Source organism: Thunnus albacares, chromosome 16 (assembly GCF_914725855.1).
Source record: "Thunnus albacares chromosome 16, fThuAlb1.1, whole genome shotgun sequence".
NCBI lineage: Eukaryota > Metazoa > Chordata > Actinopteri > Scombriformes > Scombridae > Thunnus > Thunnus albacares.
The window spans coordinates 18,193,211-18,215,017 of NC_058121.1; the positions used below are offsets into that span (position 1 = coordinate 18,193,211).

A 21,807-nucleotide genomic window follows, 5' to 3' on the forward strand; every position below is an offset into this window, starting at 1 on the left:
AAACCAATGATGATCCCACTAAGCGCAAATCAGATGGGATGGCATGTCTTCTCAGTAAATCTCCAACAGTGCCACCAGCAAAGCAGCACACCTCCTCCTCCATGCTTCATGGTGGGAACCACACATACAGATACCATCCGTTCACCCTCTCCACATCTCATGAAGACACAGTGGTTGGAACCAAAAATCTCAAATCTGGAGTTGTCAGACCAAAGAACATATTTCCTAGTAATTATTTTCTTCTTATTGGTCTCCCGTAGTTGTGGTTTCTTTGCAGCAATTCGACTATGAAGGCCTGATTCACACAGTCTCCTCTAAACAGTTGCTATTGAGATGTGTCTGCTGTGTCTGCTACTTGAACTCTGGGAAGCATTGATGTGGGCTCCAATCTGAGGTGCCGTTAATTGGTGATTTCTGAGGCTGGTAACTCTAATGAACTTATCCCCTGCAGCAGAGGTAACTCTCTCCTTTCCTGGGGCGGTCCTCATGAGAGCCAGTTTAATCATAGTGTTTGATGGTTTTTGAGACTGCATTTGAAAGAAACGTTTAAAGTTGTTGAAATGTTCCAGATAGACTGACCTTCATGTCAAAGTAATGATGGACTGCTGTTTCTCTTTACTTAGTTAGACTGGTTATTGCCATAATATGGATTACTACAATAGCGGAATAGGCACAACACGACTGATGGTCTCAAAGAGGGCAAGAAATTCCACCAATTAACTTTTGAGAAGTCACTCCTGTTAATTGAAAACTATTAGGTGACTACCTCATGAAAAAAAAACCTTGAATGAGTAGGTGTGTCCAAACTTTTGACTGGTATTGGTGTGAGTGTACCACTGTCCGCACCATTAACATACATGAGGTGGGCAAATATTAGGAACACCTTTCAAAATAATTCACTCCAGTACACCAGTACCACCCACTACAACCTCAATGATAAACATAAAGTAGAATTATAACCTTTCTGACAGTGTCAACAAAAACTGAAAATGTATTAACTTCATAAAAGTAGAATTTATGGCAGAGCTGTTGTGTTGGATTACATTAGATTACACAGGTGTTCCTAATGAAATGGCTGGTGAGTGTACATATGTATGTATGTGTGTCCTTCACATTTCTCAGGAACACTTAATCCAATCTACTTCATACTTGGCAGGTGCATTGCTGGGGACCCAAGGAAGTGCAGTGTCAAATTTGGACACATGACATAATCAATATTAATAAACTTTGAATAACAAGCGATCAGCGAGCCGCTCCGCTCTGCAGCAGTCGGGTGGGGCTTCTGGGCTCTGTGACTGCATGTCATGATCATGAGCACAAGTGGAGATCAGAGCTGTACAACCCTGCCACGAGAGAGACAAGGGGAGGACATCTGTCTTCGTTTGATAACGTTGAAAGTTAGTCATTTTAAAAAAGACAAGAGGAAAAGAGAGAGAGGGCGAGCGAGCTGATAGTGCGAGTGAGTGACAAAGAGACAGGCTGGAGAGACAGTGAGGAGAGACAGCGGTGGGAAGCTTTCTCTGAGAGCAAGAAAGCCTGTGAATGACAGAAATTTGTTATTTTCTGATTGTTTCACGGCGGTTATGTTCTAAAGCATAACAAACAACCATCAAGCACTCAACAGATGATTTATTGTTGAGACAGACACCCTTAGTTCCTGTTTCATTTTCCTCCTCTGCATCTCTCCTTTTCATTAATTTATTACATCCAATTAATGCAGCAGTAAATACAAAGAACAACAGGACAAATCTGTGTCGTTTTTTCCTCATGTGTGAATGCTGTGTTTCAAGCACAGCAGCTGAGGAGCACACACGCACGAGAGAGAAAGAGAGAGAGGGACTAATAGACTACTACTTCTTCCTACAATATAAACGATTCAATGAAATAAGGGACATTTACTTTAACAAGTTCAACTCTGTAATTTCAGATATCAAAGAGCTAAATGGCCTCTCAAAATAAAAAATAGGCCTAGTCCTAGGAGGAGGAGACAAGGCATATTTTGCTGCCCAATATGTATCAACATGCCACAACCTGAGGGACAGTGAATGACATGCACACGCACAAACACACACACACAAATACATGCATAGGACATATTGTATATACATAATTAATATAAATATTAACATTGTTCTGGAAACTTTCATGCCAATAAAGCCCATTGAATTGAAAAGACAGAGAGAGAGGCGGATCGAGGAGAGAGAGCAGTGGAAAGCTTTCTCTGAAACAGAAAGCCCTTGAATGAGATGAATGACTGACCAATCAGTGGTCTGCAGTGTTTTCACATCATCTTTTAATATCAGCTCAGCGTGAGAAAAGTTTTTTCACATGACGTGCTCTGAAAAATGAAAAGTAGAAAGCGAAAACACAGCTTTTAATCAAGAATGGACAGACTCTTAGGCTACTTCCCACAGGCAGATCAAAACCAGTATGTCTCATATAAGCTCAAATCTTTTGAGCAAATATATCCACTCAAATGATACAAACTGAAGCCACAGAAAACAAACAATCTAAGAGCCCAATATGATTGATCCACTTTATAATAGGATGCACATTCATTCAAAAGCTCTCTGTTATGTACTTTATTTTTAAATGCAGCCCTCATTATACTTGAAATGAGGAAAGATTCACCATTACAGTACTTAACATCTGTGTATAATTAGTTTCTTTCATGTTGTTGGTACTCATCGACACCTTACATCAACAGTATTAACTTTTATATGTGTTTTAGCAGCAATACTGGAGGCCAAGCAGTCTGCCCATTCCAAACAGGCATTTTTTAAACAGACACTGCACCAGTAGTAATATAATCAATCAGCAACCTATCTTTTGTTTCCCCTGTGCAAATGCACCGACAGAGGGGAGATAGTGAAAGCAGGTAAAAAAAAAAAAAGATGAACCTTCAAACTTAAAAAATAAAAAAAATCAAGATCACTATTGTGCAGATTTTTTTTTTTTTTTTTTACACAGTAGCATTTCAAATTGTTAGCCTGTTGATGTCCTTGCATTTGGCCTTGCAACACAGTATGTGTGTACTTCATTAGCTAGCATTGTGTTGTGTTGCACATCCAGCAGAAGCATATCATTCCTCCTGAGCAATGTTATAACTGTCCCCTGTGGGTGAATTTAGTTGATGGGCCTCTGCAGTACATGCTATTTTTAGTGGTTTGCAGCTATGATTTTTAATTAGTATTGAAATTGGTGTTCTGGAGCTGAACCTCCTAACAACAACACCTTGAATTATGTCTGCTGTCTCTTTCAGATGTAGCTTTCTTGTCTCTGTTCATACCACTCTGTTTACATCCAAGAAACAACACTGGCAATTTGAATGGACCGCAAAGGGGAGATATTAACTCTACTGTACATAACATGTTTTGTGTTAAAAGGCATAAAACCTGAATGATCTTTCTATAGTCTCTTCCTTGTTTTTTTTTCTTTTGAGACTATTTATTTGCTTCTGCTTCCTGGAATCAAGGTTCTTGTTTTCAATTTTCAGGATAAACACTAGAGATCTTATTCATATATTCGTCTTTATTATATCAAAGTGTGCTTTGCCAAACCCTTCTTCATAAAGGCAGCCACAGCCTGCATGACTCGCTTTCAATGAAATTAAATGAAAGAAAGAAGAAAGACTAGAGATACAGAGATAGTTTTCTGTTCTCAGAGTTGACTGTGTGCAGCAGATGAAAACAGGAAGAGATAATTAATGGTAATAACTGACCCGTCCAGCCCAGAGGAGCTGATATTAGCTATATAGCCAGCTCAAAGCTAACACATTTACAAAGCTCAGAAGTCCATCTAAGCACATTTTATACCTGCTGACACCTCAGTTGTATTTCCCGCAGTTAGGTCTGTGGGGAAGGTCCTCTGCAAAGTTAATAAAGAACCTTGCCCAACTCCTACACTGATCGATTTTAAGTTTAAGATGCTCTCTTCTTTTTCCTACAGGGTACTCTTTTCGGTGTTTTCATTTAATTTCAGCTGCATTAATTTTGCTGCAGCATCTAATGTTTCACTGAGTGACTGATCGAGGAGGGCTTAAGAGTTCTGCAGGGGCAGCTTATTGCGGGCTCAGATAGTTCTCAGACCATCGCCAGCACAATATATCTAAGGGAGATCTGGCGAGGAGGCGAGCAGAGGAAAATGTCGGCTGACGTGAACCACTGACATCAAACTGTTAGCAAGGAGTTTACAGGCATGGGATATTCTCATTTACAATACATTGTTAATTGATGTATACAATGTTTCAAACCTATTATTTATGCCAATAATTAGCATTTTTCAAAACACATACTATTGATGTGATTCTGATCATTAAAGCTGAAATGATTAGTTGACTAGTTAGGCTATTAATCAACAACAATTCTGATAAGATTAATTAAAACAAGCCTTTGCTGCTTCCGTCTTCGCAAATGTGAGGATTTGCAGCTTTTCCATGCTTCATATAATTACAGATGGAATATCACACTGAATATCATAATGCACTGTTGATTGTACAAAACAAGCAACATCTAACATTTTGAAGACTAAAAGTTCAATTCATTCAAATAATTTTGTTGACAAAAGAAATGAAAGGTTAATTGATAATAAAAAAATAATCGTTAGTTGCAACTGTAATATTAATCTTATGTCTTAATACACACATACACATAGCTCCACATCTTAGTGATAATCAATGCAATCTTCAAATCAATTATTGGCGTCCAAACACACAGTTTGTCAAGTGGACTGAGAGCGATTTCAGCTGATGGAGGAATGGAAGGCAAATTGCAGTGCCTTAAACCTATTCAGTCCAGGTCAGCATTTACTGTACAGGGTTTGATAAAGGACTACTTTAAAACTCACTTTAAAGCGGTCTGAACAAGCCCAGCAACACTGAATAAATTGAGAACACAGAGATGCAGTGCGGAGAAGAAGAAAATATAGAGCCAAGTTTCCAAGAGAAAAGAAAAAGCACTTTGTACTATTTGTCCGTACTGTATGCTAATGTCAGGCAGATGATATTAATGTTGTCTGCCTAGTCAGCTGGTGCCAATTTGTCAGTGGCTGTGAAATGGTAAGAATCAGGTGGGGCATATATTGTGAGAAACAACCCACTGGATGGTAGATATCATTTAAGTGACGATTTCACACACATCTTCACTCCTTCCTGATAGTTCTCACTGCGTTCCTTTAAAAGAAGGATTAGAATGAGACAATAGCCTGCTTTCTGTGTGTTATCTGTGGAGGGACTTACACAAGTCTCACTCCACACTGCTAGTGCAGAAGCCAGAGAATTTTAATGAGGACAGTGTGTGTTTGTGTGTGTTTGCCGGCACATGGAGCAGAGCTTGAGCTTGAATCATGTTTTTTTGGCAACAGCGGCGTTCATCTAGATTTTGAGACGTGTGAATGTGTGTCCATTTCTTTGTGTGCTCATGTGTGCAAGACGAAACAAAAATAGAGGCTGCCCATTGGGTTCAAGCACATGCTTATGCATGAACACACTCTCCACCAGTGAGGTCCTGACTCACACACACATGTCAAAGGCTTAACTTGTCTTGGCATACGCCTCTTCAGCTGTGCAACGCTGTGCAGCAGCGTGCGGTGTGAGGTCGACTTGGGGAAGTGTGTCTGCTTCATGTTTGCCTTTCATCGATGGAGTTCATGAAGGAGCTCAGAGACCAAACAGCAGCTGATGGTGTTTGTTTAGCGATCGTGCTGGCTTTGCTTTATCCAGTCGGTCAGTATAACTTGCGCTTCCTATCTCATCAGGTGTTCAATTCGTGCTGCCCTGCTGCAAGGTGCCTGAGTAAATGTGTGTGCGGAGCAAGAGAAGGCAGGGGGGTTTTGGAGAAAACATTGACTCGCAGAAACATGGAACATGGCAATAAAAATAGAGTTTTGACAGAGGCATTAACTCCTGTACCTCTTCATTACTGGTATTTGTGCTTTGTGCTTGTATGCCCTGGAGAGTCTCCTTTAAAGTGACTAGGTAATATATTTGGGTATATGCAGAGGGCAGTGTGTGGGTTGGTGATCTCTGGGGAGCCTATTGATTAGTGGGTTCAGTTGGATATAGCAGGTGCTGAAGGCAGGTTCAATAGGTTGAATTATGACTCACATTGAAGGAAATTTAATTGTTAGCTGGTGGACCGTCTTCTAGTCATATAAGGCTTTTATTTCAACTGTTTGCATCAATATTGTAACAAAACAGATGATCCATCCATCGTCTAAACCTGCTTACCCTGTTCAATTTCAGGGGACGTTGAAGCTTATATACTGCGTAAGAGCTGAGTACACCCCCGATAACACATTCACAACTACTGGCACTAATTGACCATTCCTTAAGCCCTGCCCCCCACCCCCCACTCCTTAGATACTGTTGCTACGCCTGTCAACCTTTCTGTTCCCACATTTTAACACTCAAAATTCAAGGTCATTTTTTAAACAATGGGTCCTTGATTTCCAACAGAGGAAGACAAAAGCAGCTTGTCATCAGCTGGTTGAAATGTCAACTGCCGCTAACAGATTTTATCATCTGTAGCTTCCTAGCTAATCAAAATAACATTAACGTTAGCTACATGAAATGGTGTCTTCGGCTGACTTTATCGACTAGCAGCATGGCCAAGGCAAAAATGATAATCCATGTAGAAGACATGGAAATAAGAGAACAACAATGTCCTTGTAATGCAGTTTAGAGCTAGTTATGTCTTATGAATATAAGGAAAAGTATGGTCATCCTGTTTGGCTCCTTAGCTTACATACTTATTTTCAAACAGTATTTTCACTTTTAACATTACAAGAGTCTTTTGAGAGTCAAGGCGTTCAGGGTGAAGACACACTGGCAGTGTCTGGCAAATGTAATGCTATAATAATGCTGGGGTTGCTGGGTTGTGACAGAGCTCCTAATGTTAGCCTAAACTCTGATAGCATCCAAGACTGGCTTCCACACAGCTGGGAAATACTACAGTGGACATGTTAGTCATGAATGGGCCTTTTTTTATGTCAACTAATGTCGTTAGTTAATGAAATGCTTCTCGGTCTTGGACATGGTAAGTTTACAGCTTATGTTAGAGCAGATAAACTCAGTGTTTAATCCATTCCTTTCACTTTTGATCTTATCTGTTTGGTTTTGGAAAGTCACCACCCTCCACTCTCCAAAGCTTGACAGGCCTGACGTACCTAGTTACAGTGTACAATTAGACAATTGCTGTACGTAGGAGGGATTTAGCGAGCACATAACCCACATGTCTTTGTACTGTGAGACAAAAACATCCTCATATTTCTTTTTCTATTCATTTGGAGGTTATTTTATGCACTTTAAAAGTTAATACAAATAGAAAACCTTAGATGACTTGTAGAACAGAACCATGAGAGCCATAAATGACTGAACAACACCATCTTAGTAACTCAGTATGATCTGATCCTATGATACGAGTTGACATATCATACAATCTTCTGAAAAGATCCCATAATACATGTAAACATAGATATATGTGCATCAGCTCTTAAGTGTTTTTGAATGTAAATGACCTGGTGTGATGGATGGTGTGATACAGCCATGGTGAGTTATCTGAGCCTTGTTTGAATCAGGACAGAATGAATCAGCGCATTATGTGTACATTATGTAAATGTTTGCTGGTGTGGTTAATGGAGGTAAAGCCAGTTTACGACTGCCCATTACTCTTTCAAGGACTTGCTCTGGGGTGGGGCCCTTAATCAGACTAGTGGAATCAACTTCATCTTTTGCCTTTTTTTTTTTTTTTTCTCCCAATCAGAAGCTTAAAAATACTACAGTGTGTTTGTGTTGTGTACGCTAATGTGATTATCTTGCATTTCATTCTTATCTCCCCTTTTTGTTTTTCAATATTTTCTCTCTGGGCGAGGAAAGGCCACAGATGATGTGCTGACAACCGGTTATTTTCTATCTGTTAGTCGGTATTTCTGGATATGGACAACGAATTCATAATCACAAGATCTATATATACAGTATAACTCACAAAGAAAAATGATGATATTGATCTTGCATTCTACTAATGTATAAAACATTGATTTATTGAGCAGAAAAGCATTAATGACCAGCTACGAATGATGTGATGTTTGAAGAAATCTCATCTGAGGATTTAAGTCATGAAACGCTCCAAGGGAAAAATCAGCTGAAGAATATTGTTTAAAAACCATCATGCAGAGCTTCAGTTGGAGTGGTGTTACCAAAGAAAACCAAGGAGTCAAATAATAAAATAGTATTCAAACATTAACAACATTTCAAGGTGTTTCCGCTGATCGTGGTACATTCAAGAGGGTGATATGAAAGGATGGGAAAGATAAAGAGAATCTGCAATGATTGTATGTCACATCGTACATAACACTTAGAGCCATGCATTAAAGTACTTAAAATGATGTATTCTCTGTTGAAAAAGGACATTGCAGTGGAACATAACAGAGTAATTCCAAAGTGCAAACCAATGAGATATGAGTTAAACCGGCAATAACTGTTTTTTAGCTAAGTTTAAGTTTAAGTGGCTGTAAATGCAACATTGAAATATTGTCACTTTTTAAGTTTATATGGTGAACTTATTAGCACTATTTACACATCCAGCAGATATGGAGCAACATTAGCATTTATTGAAGTTGTGTTTGTGTCCACCTGGTGAATGTAAGTCAAATATTAACTCTCCTTTTAGCTCTGTTTTTGGTCAGGAAATATCTGGCTCATTAGCTGCTAAATGACCCACTACTGTATGTTCAACAGCTAGTTGCTAACTATGTCTGTCTGCTGTTTGGTGCTGGGAAAGTAGTGTACAAAAACAATTATCTGCTGCCAGGGCACAAAATTAGCACCAGCCACGAGCCAAATGCTGGTAAAATATGCAAGTGAGTGGCTGGTAGATTTGCTTCACTCACCAGCCAAAAAAACAACGGTTATCTATTGAGTGGCTTGTAAAAATTTGAACATTCACTAGCTATTTGGCCGGTGGACAGAAAAGTTAATTTTGCACTATGCCTGCTGCGGATGGAAACAATGATGGTGAGAGCAGGGAGAGTGAATCAAAACATGTGCGGGCCGTAAAACCAGAACAATGGGCTGAAAAAAGCTTAAAAAAGCTCTGTAGAGATGAGGGGAACTGCAGAGTCGGGCGATAATTCCCTGTGGGTTCGTCACTATGATCAAATCCCATCCACATTACTCACTGTTATTATAAACATACTGATTATAGCCACTTTAAAGAAAGAATTGTTATTCATAATTATGTAATGGCTTTATTGGTTAGATGTGATGTTCACACCTGCTACAGTATTGCAAGATGAGATCACTGTTTGATATTCACTGTTTTCTACAACCTTTACATGCCAATTTTATCGTGTCTTTAATGACACTATCCTCATGCGCTCGTACACCAGCCAACAGCGGTTAAACAAGCATCAGCTAACTGGAAGCCAGCTTGCTGTGAAGAAAAGGGTAGCTCAATAATGAATGAATCTTCTTGTTATTTTCTTTGACACAAGAACACAACAGGTGGAATTTTTTTGGAGTCAGTGCCATTTCACTCTCTGCAGTCATGTATTACCCCCCAACACACACACACACACACACACACACACACCTCCTACACTCGACACCTTCCTCTCAAGCCTTTAAAATGCACAACCACACTTGTTACTTGATTAATGTTACATGAGTATACTGTTCACACTCCTATTATGGATATCAAAACTGAGTGGCAGTGGCATTAGCAGAAGCATGCATGGTCACATTTTTTATTTAAAGGAAATGCCTTCAGATCTTCATTCAGGATGTAACTCCCGGCCTTGGTTGCTCTTTGTCCAATCTGAACAAAGGAGAAGGTCATTAGGATGAAGCCCGAAAAGAAGTCCATCACGTCACTGGTGCTTTGCTTCTAGTTTTAATGGTGGGTTTCTTGTTGCTGATCCCTGGTTTGTGGCCCGCTTGTTTTCTAGGGAGATGAATGAGAGAGGAGATAGGCTGAGGCAGACGCCACTGTCTAAGGGAGAGGATGAAGAGGAGATTCATTACTCCTAACCCCACCCCACCCACCCACCCATCCAACACACACATACACAAACACACACACACACACACACACACACACACAGCAGAACTGAGCCTCATTATTTCCTCATCTCCATCACTGGGAGGAAGTGAGGGGTTGCAGGCTCTGCTGTGAGGCCGCTGACGTCTGCCCCTCCATTTATCACACACATTGTCCACACGCGTGCACACACACACACACACACACGCAACACACACATACATTGGTCTCCTAAACACACCCACAGACACCTAGTGTTCCTCCAAAGACAGCATAATTGGAAAAGCACTGTCACTGAGGAAGATGGAGGTGCAGCAGTCCTAAGAGGGCTGCAGCTCTTAAAGCAACAGTTTAAACGCAAGATGACTTCATCTGGCTAGAGGGAAACATCATCCTCTCGTTGAGCTTAAACATCAACTATTTACATATTTTTTTACTCCAAGGGAAAAAGAGCAATCAAAAGTCTATATTTAAGCTCTGGATGTTTGTTTATAGAACACACAAAATGCATTTTTGGACTCATACTGAGTATTATCTAAGTCATTTTTTGCTTCTCATTAGCACTCAATAACTCGAGGGGACAGACCCACTTTACTATACATTAGATTATCTTCTTGCATTACTAACAAGACTATAGCCTATATCCATTCACTACCAACAATGTGGCATGCTGTATCGCCCATTGACTCCATTCTGCATTGCTGCTTTAATTGGCAGTAATTACACTTAACCAACCCTGATGATTGTGGCCTCAAAAGGGAGTTTGTTACCATTGCCTCAATGCTCAATGCATGTCTTATGCTGACTGGAGAGAGATAGAGAGTGTGTATAAGTGTGCGAGGAAGTCGAGTTAAGGAGATTTTATAGGGAAAGAGAGAGGAAGGCCGCTCTCTTCCCCCTCCCCCAGTAGAACTTTAAGTTCAAGTTAACAGAGGAATGTGGCAACGCTTAATGAATAATTCAGCACTTGTTACACAGAACCACAGAGGCATGCCAAACAGCAGCTATGGCAGAGGTGGTGTGTTGCCCTTTACAAACCTTAACCCAATTTGTCCAAAGTCCCCCCACCCCTCACTGTGTTCCTGGCAGAGAGTAGTCTTTATAAACCCCCGATCTGAAAGGTCTGTCCCTTTTATAGTGTATTAAAACAGTTGTTTCGACCCCTGGCAACTAACCCACTGATTAAATTTCAATTCCAAACTTCAAATATTAAAGTCTGGATGGGGAGCAGTGTAATGAATTGTACCCGAGACAAACACACATACGCACACACAAAGCCACCTAACCTAATAAACCTAGCATATTTCATTAGAAAAGAAATTGTACCACAAGGATTCAGATACTCATTATTGTTCCGCTGATTCAACCAGAATAAAAACACCAATTCATTTGTTAATGTTTGCTATTTTTAATATAGAAATGCTAAATGCCAGTGACCTTCATTACAGAAGTAGCTAATTAGGTGTGTTTTCAAACGCTTGTGAAAACATAGACGATGTTTGCACATTGTTATCTCCCTTTCATTGCTTTTGCTTTCAGCACTACGTTTTTCATTAGACATAAAAAAAAACCCACCAAAGACGATGGCTGTTATAGATAAATATTAACAGCAGTTATATGATTAGATCCGTTCTCCTTTCCTATATACAAACATGTATACATGTTTTAACGCAAATACAAGGATATACTTATTTTCAAGTACTTGAAAATAGTAAATTAGTTTAAACAAGGTCAGAAATTTTATCTGAGGTGTATTTTTTATGATAAGTATTTTAAAATGGAAGAAAGGGCTCACCCACAGTTAAACAGTAACTGAAAAATATGTCATCTTTCATGTTTCAAACTAATACCATAATCTGGTTATTCACAGTAATCTAGTCAGTGTTTGTCACATATTACCTTATTTGACTCCTGAAGACATCAAAGGTAAAAAACAAATACATTTATATACTTAATAGTAGCACATTTGAGGAACAGAGTTTGAACTGCATGTGAAAAAATGATTTGAAATAGTGCATTTTAGCTAAACTTTGAAACAAGTAATTTACATACAGCCCTGTATATCATGTGGAATCATTATCTATGAGTGTATGAGCTATATGATATAATGTGTTTGGTACCCTCTCTGTCATGAGCGTGAGTGTGTTTCTGCACGAGCAGTTGCACGGTCAGTATTAGTACAAAGCATGATATCTTTAATGCTTCTGAGTAATACCTTAATCTGGTTATTCACAGTAATCTGGTTATGGGGGTGATTTCAAAGGTCTTGTTGTTCCTACAACTTGATGATCTGTGCGGGCGTCACTGTACTCTGCATCTTTGCCGTAGTGTATCTAATCGATCATTTAATAATAAACTCAATAATCCTAAAATATCCATTAATGCTGGATCAGTATACATGTATGCATCACCTCTCTAATTCTTCAGTGAGATGCACTTTTCTTACTGTATGACGCATCCAATCACTGTTTGTTTGTTTCTCAACACAGTGATGTGTGTCACACTGCCACATTCAGCTATCACACACTGACTGACTGAGCTCCTCCCTGGATTTCTCTCCTCTCCCTCCTTTTATCCCGAGAGCGGCGCGGCACATGAAGCTGCTCCGACCCGTATCTCACGTCGCGGAGAATGATATTCAGTTTACTGAGATATCTCTGTTACACAGGCGCCATCATCAGAGTGGACTCATTGCAGAAATAGATGCATCATGCCCTCGCCCACCCTCCGAACACATCCATCCACCACCACAATCACACTTTAGTATGAAGCAACAGCTGACACCAAATAGATACAGCTAGCAGGAGCTAGTTATTGTGGAGTGTAACCATGAGATAGAGGTCACTGTTGCCAAGGGGTTGAGAGATGGAGAGAAAGGAAATGTTCTGACAGTAAATTACATGCTGGATTCACATATTCCATCAAAGGCCTCAGTATGAGATGGGTGTTATATATCACCAATATGGCTTATTAACCTTTTGACCCAAATAAATGAAATGCATTAAAGCACACCAGTCAGAAAACGGAAATTACACACCATCTATATCATGTTTTATTGCTGCTGACATGTTTGATATAGTGTGTTTACACATAGTGTACTGATGTTGCATATTGTCTGGAATTTTAGTTCTTTTTTCAGTACATTAAACCCACACATTAGGCATCAATGTAGAAATCTTTTTCATATCTATCTATATTAATTTAATGCTTTTATAAAAAAAAAACAGCTACTAATGATTTAAAAAATATATATTTACATGAACAGATGCCTTTGATAGTCATTTAATCCGGTTAGAGACGCATTTTCAGCATCAAGTTTTAATGTCTAAAATCAGATCACAGCCAAACATCATCAGAGCCATGCCTTTGAACAGAGCAAAGCCAGAATATAAGTTCACCTTTTACTGATTCCTATTTATGTGGAAGCAGCTCTACTTTTTTTTAGGATTTGCTTATAGACTCCGGCTTTTAAAAAAAAAGACTCTTGAAGGTGAGGTCCTTCACAGGGCATGCTGCCAGGTAATAACTTCTCTAATCGCTTATGCCTCGTGCCCATATTCCCACCAAAAAGGAAAAAAAAATCCACTACAAAGAGAGCAAGTCACCCTTATTTGGAGAGAGTGTAGGAGACAGCTGCTATACAGTGTCATCACCTCATTAACCCTGCATCTGGATAGCAGCAATTTAAAGCTGTTTACATGCTCTCAACCTCCTTTTGCTCCTTTTGTGTCTGTCTCTTTCTGACCGCGGCCCCCTCCGCTCCCCCGGCTGTCTCTAGGCGTAAAATAAAAGCAAATTGCTTATCTTTGACATAACAGGGCTGTTTTTACTCATGAAAGACATTGCACAAATGTCATTCAGGTCAGTGGCTCTTGCTGGTAATCAAGCTGGGACAGTGATTAGGGGGAAATTAATCACGAGCCTCTGTCGCTCATGGCTGACAGCCTGGGAGCCTGATAGGTGCTCTCTTCCCAGGTGACTTCAACAGATCAGGCAGAGAGAGTGAAAGACATCAAAGCCAAGAAAAAATAGAAAAACTTGCATTAGATTAACACCCGAGAGACAGCCAAAAGACGGTCTGTACCAGGATGTTTGTGTCTGCGTGCGTGTGTGTGTGTGTGTGTGTGTGTGTGTGTGGGTGGCTGGGTGTGGATACAGTAGGTGGAGTGAGGTAATGTGTGTTAGCTTTTGTGCAGGTGTCTGCCTTTTCTGGAGGGGGGGGCGGTGGGCGACATGAAAGGAAGGAGCTAAGGTTTGATGTGATAATGAAGCACCTTCTTTAGTCTTCATCTTGCTTCTCTTTTATCCAAACGACTCACTTGTGCCTATTTGTCCAACAAAAATGTTTTGGTAAGCCCATAAAGTAGGAATGAGCTTTCTGCAACTCAAACGGGAATATCAACATCTTCAGGTTTTGTTCTAGTTTTGGTGATGTTACGCCTTTTAGAGAAAGAGGTTCATCTTGTCATGCGAGACCTCTGACTCACACGCACATTTGTGTGCTATGCTGCCCCGCCTGCGTGTCTTAATATCAGAGAAACCCAGAGCTTTCAGAGTCGTCATGGTTGGTGAGAGTGAGCAAGAGTGATGCTAAGGTTAGCTCGCTGTAGCGTTTAGCTGTACATGGGCAGATTTACCGGCCTGTGAACCCATAAACCTGCAATTACAAACCCTAACAACTCTGGCGCAGGCGGCCTGTACACCGCAGTTTTCCTCTGGGCTTGGGGATTTAAGCTTCACAATCAGTCAAGCGTGACTTCAGAAGCTAATTGCACAAGAGTGACGCACACACACACACAACATCCTTACGGGAGAAAGACTGATGGTGGAGGTGGAATTTTGTTTGAAATTCATCAAATTTTAATCCAGTGCGTACATTTCCATATTTCCATATTTATCTCTTTGCGCTCCTAGCATCCACTTCCTCTCTGCATATCATTTTGGCCCTATTAATAGCTCAAACCGCTCCTTACCTAACACATAAACACTCTCACACTCTTGTCACCACAAAGGAAAAAAAAAGAAAGAAGACAACCTCCTATCAGGTCCAGCACTCAAAGACACGTGTATCCCAAGGTAGATAGGGCTGTCAATGAATCACTCTCTTTCTGCCACAGTTGGTAAATTGACTGTTTGACGGAGGAAACAGATGAGGGAGAAGCTCGGCGGAGTCAGATTAGATGTAGGATTCATACTCTCCTCCTCCTCTCTATAATGAATCAGTGTATTTACTTAGAGCATTCTGCTCCTCTAAAATGGCCCCACAGTCGCTCTGTCTTCTCTTGAGCGTTGTCACCCCCTCCCCTGTTATCCCCCCCACCCCCACCTCCCCACCCCCGCCAAAGGTAATTGCTCTTACCTGAGACACTGTAATGGATCCTGGATGAAGTATTGACCGCTGCTAGATTTTGATTAAGGGGCTGTAGGGCAGAACATGTCTTTAATGAAACTGAGGAATCAGCATTCTTGGGCCGGTGCGTCGAGGCTGGATGCTGTGCTCTGTGGCCCATAGGCACCTTGATTAGGACCTCATCCCCAGCAAATCCAGGGGTGGGCCACGCCACTGAATTAAAAGCAATGAATTCATCCATTAATAATACCTAAGGTGTATGTAGTTTTTTCTCTGGAGGCTTATGATCGTTTAAGATTTGGATATTTCATTTACTGTAAACTCCTTGCTATCTCACACTCCCTCGCTCACATATTCACACACACACAGCGGCTTTCTCAATCACTCAATCATCCACCTTGTTGCTCAATCACTGATACACTAACTCACTCATTAATATACTCAATCACTTTCCCCCCTCATATGCAAAAGGTCAGCCTTTATCAGTTAGAATTTTAGCATGAGGGATAACTTGCATTAGCTTCTCTCATCCTCTCCCTTAAATTGCCTTTTTGCTTGTGGTAAAAACTGATTGCATCTCGGACGGAGATGAAAGGGAAACAGCTAGCTCCCCACGTTCTTTGAGCGTGCAAATGGACATAATCTAAAAGGCGAGTATTAGCATGCTAAAAGACACCACAGCTATGATGAACACCATTTGCCAAGGCTTAATGCGATAGCCGGGTAAGATGATTAACTTTGAATCCATTTAATCAACCACAAGCGCTTTTTCAAATAACCAACTGTCTAGCGTTGGATAAAACTTCCCTCAGATCTGTTGGGAAATGGGTAGAGTAACAGATGTGTCAAATCAGAGAGTGTCCAAATCAGAGCAGAGGCCAGCCAAACGTTATTCTTTGAAGTGACGGACATCAAACATCATTTTGTGCACAGTATTTGTCATCCTCGCTGAACCTCATATTTGAACCTCACAATGGAGTGCGACTCGGAACACACATCAGCTCGCTCATTGACTGGGAAGTCAGTGTGCCCTTGGGCTGCATCCTATTGACTTAAGCAGTTCAAGTAGTGGGCTTCTCACCTCCTTTCAGACATCGACCCCTGTGTGCATGCCGATAACTGCCTCCGCTAATGCAAAGAGAATTCTGACCCTTTCGGTCAGAGCTTTAACCACAATCAAGTGGTGCAGATTGTGGGAGATTATTTGTGTTCACTGAGAAATATAAAGATTTAATACCTGATTTGTTTATCATCACTTCCACAGCCAGGCAAGTACATATTTATACTCGTGGGTGAAATGTGGTCTGTGTGATTGATTGATCTGAGAAATTATCGACTCATTCGTCAATTGAACAACTCTTGGAAAAGTGTTTATTGATAGCGTCCCACCCCCTCCTCCCTGTGTGTGCTCCTCTTGCAGACCTTGATGACCCGGTGGTGACGGTGCACCAGAGTATAGGAGAAGCTAAGGAACAGTTCTACTATGAGAGGACTGTGTTTCTGCGCTGTGTGGCCAATTCCAACCCGCCTGTGCGTTACAGCTGGCATCGTGGGAGAGAGGTCCTGACACAGGGTTCAGACAAGGGTGTGGAGATCTACGAGCCCTTTTTCACACAGGTAAGACAGAGGCAACATGATATGGACAAAATATCAAATCAGGGAATATGGGACTGTAAATTCAAAGAAAATACTGTTTAATAGTAAATGCCGGACAGGTTAATTTACAATTTGATGCCTTTTTTTTTTGTTGGCTCTTATGAAGACATGCATCTCTTACCCTGCCCCTGCAAGCTACAGAGAAAGAACAAATAGGCTGATACAAGAGGATGTGAAACAGCCATAATATACTTTCAAAGGCATAGCACAAGATGTGCTCATCAGGAGCTAAATTTGCCGAAGCTCTTTCAGACAGTGCTCTCTCATATTAAGAGATGCTCTCATGGCTACCCGTGGGTGTTGCTTTGCAACTGCTGTGGCCATCTTTGTATCACCAAAAGAAAGAAAAAAAAGAATTCCAGAGAACAAATTTGTTAAAACAAGAATTAAATAGCAGAGCAGTTTTTACAAAATTGGTTTGGAATTCATTAAGTTCATCAAATTCTTATGATACAACGCTCTCTCTCCAAGAGAAGGTGCTTGTATTACATGTTGTGTTTGTCATATGAAGGCTGATAGACAAAAGATGGAGTGAGCAAAGCCTAAAACGTGTGGAACAAAAGACTGTATTTACAGCACTCTGTTCAATGATTTCATCATCATGATGGCTGTGATAACTGCAGTAAAAATGAAGAGCCCTATAAATAAAGTAATGGTAAATGGTATGGGCTGAATCAATATAGTAAACCAATTCTGACAGCAAAGGTCTGACTCTTCTACTGCCTAATTATAGTAATCATCAAAATCAATTTGAGCTACTTTACTACACGTATGTAAATGGTGACCTTTATCAACATCTTCTGGCAATAAGTAAGAAGTGCAAAAACATTCCGTCACAACACACACTCCTCCCCTCCTCTTCCTGCATTTTCACAACACAGATGAGGAAGCCGTAGCAGCTAATTAATGAACCAACACAACATCTCGTAATAAAGGTGACAAATTACAGTGTGAAATACTGTAATAATAACTTTAATGCTTTTATGTCACGAGCAACAGATTTTGTAGCTTTTGTAGCTAGATGTCATGATGCAGGTTACTTTATAGCGCTGTCATCCATTGCTGAAAATGCAAGATTGTGGATTTATAATCTTTTTTTGTTTTGTTTTGTTTTCAAAAACCTACCCCTAATCTCACTACCCCCTTGTTTGGCTACAGGACAGTAAAAGTTGTACTCATTACCCAGCCAACTATGAATAGCAGTATCAGTTTCACTAACCCACTTTCACAAAGTTACATGCATATTGATAAAAAAAAAAAAAAAAAATTGCAGACACAGAAAGATTTGAGTTCTCTTCTCAGTTCCCTCAACTGAGCAAGTGGATTTTCTTTCTTTACAATTTGAAAATTGAGAAGCTTTGTTTCTGAAAAGGATCTTGTGCAGTCAACAAAGAACTGATTGAGATTGTTCTGTCACTAGTAAGGGAATTGTAGTCTTTGAATTGATTGAACTGAATGTGATTTGTGTGTTGAATCGGGTGGCAGAGAGAAAGGAAATCTACGAGAAAAGGGAAAAAAAGGACATGCGAGAGTGGAAAAGAGGCTTAAGGAACAGAGAGAGAAAAAAGGAAGTGAAATTGATGTTTGGCCAAATGGAGAAAGATGGCTGGGAACTAATGGAGTGGGTGAAGGAGGCTGAGGAAGCTGCGCAACTGGGCCTCATCAGACACTCCTTGTTTCTCCATCCTGTTCTTCATACATCTTTGCTCCTTCCCCTCGCTCCTTCATCTTGCCCTCTATTAAAGCTTTAATTGGGTCTGAAAATTTGAGCACAACCTAAACCCAGAGATTAGCTTTGTGTGAGTATAACCCCAAATAAATCCTAACCAAACTCATAGTAATTCACTAATATAAATGGCTTATAGCATTATTTTTCAACAGTATATCTGAACTTGCATGGAATATCTACAGGCAACCGAGTTACAAATTCATAAGTGACCCAAATCTAGTCCACTGGGTCAAGTAGTGCCCATTTAAGTCCAGTCAGGCCTCCGCTTTTGCCAAGTTAATTGGTGAATTAAGTTTGTCTCTATACCTTACTGCCTCTATTACTCTTCATTCCAGCTTCACTCCAGTGTCCCTAGCAGCTTTTATCAGCTTACCAAATGTTTTTTTTTTTTTAATTCCCACAGACACTGTAGGAATGCAGAGGTGGCATTTCAAACTCTGTATGGAAAACTAATTAAGTGAGGCCCAGAAACCCTGTCCTTTCTGCTGTCTGTTACTTTCTCCACCACCTCTCACTTCATAATTCTCCTCAAAAAGTGTCAGGGAATAACAGTTATTGAAGGTATATAATGGAGCCATTTCTCTTCTCTCATCTCTCATCTCGCCTTGTTACAGTTGTCGATACCTTTGGATGTTTACGATGGGGTTTCATGTTTTCTTGCGGTGTGATGTTCACTTAGAGCAAGTTGTCTGTCTCAAAGAGGTAACCATTTAAAGCCCAGCTAGCAACACAATGCCCATCATCCAGCTGTGTCAATTATGACATTTTTCTATAGCTTATTTTCTTGGCTTCCATGTAGTTAACACATTTCCCTGCTTCTAGCTGTGAAAAATGCCCTTACTTTTATCCATCTCTTATGTTATGTTTCCAATTGGTTGTGATTCTGCATCCCCAGAATAAAGTAACATGAAAATGAAGCTGGAGATAAAAATTTTTCACCTTGCAGTGACAGTATACTCCTCCTCCTCCTCCTCCTCCTCCTTGCAACAGTCCTAAGACCCGGTCTTGAAGCTCTTATGTACTTCAGCGTTCAATTTCCCCATCAATATGGCCATCAATCCCCCCGTCCAATTGTATTTAATGTGTTTGTCCTTTACATTCCTTTCTCTGCCCCTTGCATTTTCCAAATAGATTTTCCTTCCAATCTGCCACCCCCCCCCTCCGCTCGCTGCGAGTAAAGCTTGCACTCCGAAAACCACAGACCTCATCTGCTGATATCTGCTCTGAAGCAGAGGAGGTGACAAAGAAAGAAAGGAAGTATAGTGTGGGGTCCATGGCTAATCTAATACAATTAAGTTATCCATGAGCCACATTGGATATGAAAGGGATTGAAAGAAATGAGTGACTGCCATGTTGTGTGGACTGCCGCAGCATGCAGTTGACTCATGTTTTAATCCCACCCCCACCCTCACCCCTGCACATCGGAGTCAGCCAGATCAAAGGTTCACATCTTCATCATAGCCTTCTGGGTGGGGTTAGCGGTTGACAGGCCCGGCTGGAATCAACACACATTCTCAACGAGATAGCCGTTTCTGTGGAGAGATCCCCCACTGAGCCCATCCATATTTCTCTTGCTGAATGGTGAAAATAGCGCAGGGCCATTGAGTGGAGGGTAATCCACAAACTCGTATTGAGCAAGTTGACACATTAATTTTCTCGAAAAAATACCCTCACATTTTTTTACAGTAATTTTCTCGAACTCTGCTACCTTTTTTCACTTTTGGCTTCATTAAAACCATATACATATTCATCTCTGTGACCTTTCTTTGGAGCTGCTTGGCCTTTGTCATCTCTCTCTCAGTACCTAGTTTTTTGCATTTCTTTTACTTGATTATGTTGATATTTTTTCACACATTTGCATACCAGTGTTGGTTTGGTCTGAGCTGCAGGGGGAAACGAAGATTTTGAAGCTGAAGAACCTGCGTCCTCAGGACTATGCCAACTACAGCTGCATTGCCTCAGTAAGAAACGTGTGTGGGATCACTGATCGCAGTGTTATCTTCAAACTCACCAATAAAACAGGTACTCTAAGACTACTGACTTTTCTGAATGATAAATTTATAGACGAAATTGCTGTTTTTGATTATGTTCTAATCAGATTTCAATTTGAAAATGGCAAATTTAATAAAGGTGCCTTAATAAATGTTGGGTAGGCATGGGATAAAAAATGAAGTTGTGCTCAGTTTTTCAACGGTCTTATATGGCTCTTCCTCCACAGCCTCGCCCTCCATCAAGCTGCTGGTGGAGGATCCAATTGTGGTGAATCCTGGCCAGACGGTATCCTTGGTGTGCATCACCACAGGTGGGGAGCCGCCCCCCATTCTCACCTGGGTCAGCAGTAATGACAGCCTACCACAGAGGAGCGTGGTGAAGGGGGGCACGCTTACATTACCGGCCATCTCTTCAGATGAGGCAGGGGTCTACAGCTGCGTGGCCAGCAACAATGTGGGAAACCCCGCCAAGAAGTCCACCACCATCGTGGTGCGAGGTGAGAAGGCATGACTGCATGACCAAATATACTGAGCCCCAAAGTGTTTAATATTAAATTAATAAAGGAGGAATCATGAAATAAATACATAAATAAATCATATGAATAAATAGAGTAAAATATATGAAAGGACAATGAAGTTGTGAGATAATTTAATAAATTAACAAAACTCCACTCAGTGTGAAATGTCCATAATTCTGTTTTTTTAAATAATTTATGGTTTTCATATACAACCAACAGCCTTATCCTGACTTCAGTCCCTGCCTACACAACCCTTCAGGGCTCTATAGGTTGGCGTACCATATGATACACAGTCTGACATGAGAATTTAAGATAAAAAAAAACCCAAATGTGTCTGTTTTTATATCATAATGTCACTTTACATGTCAGCGGAGTAGCCATCAGTGCCCGCCCCTCACCTTTCAGCCAATCACATGCCCTCAGCTTCTATTAGCAAGCACAGCAGCTGTAAGATTAGTTATTAGCTAGCTCCTGGTTAGTTAGCTAGCTCCTGTTAACTACAAAAACCAAAACGAAATCTGTCTGTAGA

At 40.6% G+C, this 21,807-nt stretch overlaps 1 protein-coding gene across 4 annotated transcripts in view; it reads left to right on the top strand.

Moving 5' to 3' along the window:
• Positions 1–21,807, top strand: part of LOC122999857 (MAM domain-containing glycosylphosphatidylinositol anchor protein 2-like) — a 180,978-nt gene that overhangs the window by 70,466 nt on the left and 88,705 nt on the right. For all 4 annotated transcript variants that reach the window (XM_044377173.1, XM_044377174.1, XM_044377175.1 and 1 more), the window contains exons 4-6: positions 16,805–17,001; positions 20,659–20,791; positions 20,988–21,257. In XM_044377173.1, coding sequence (XP_044233108.1) covers positions 16,805–17,001; positions 20,659–20,791; positions 20,988–21,257 — 600 coding nt within the window. The remainder of the gene's footprint in view (positions 1–16,804; positions 17,002–20,658; positions 20,792–20,987; positions 21,258–21,807) is intronic.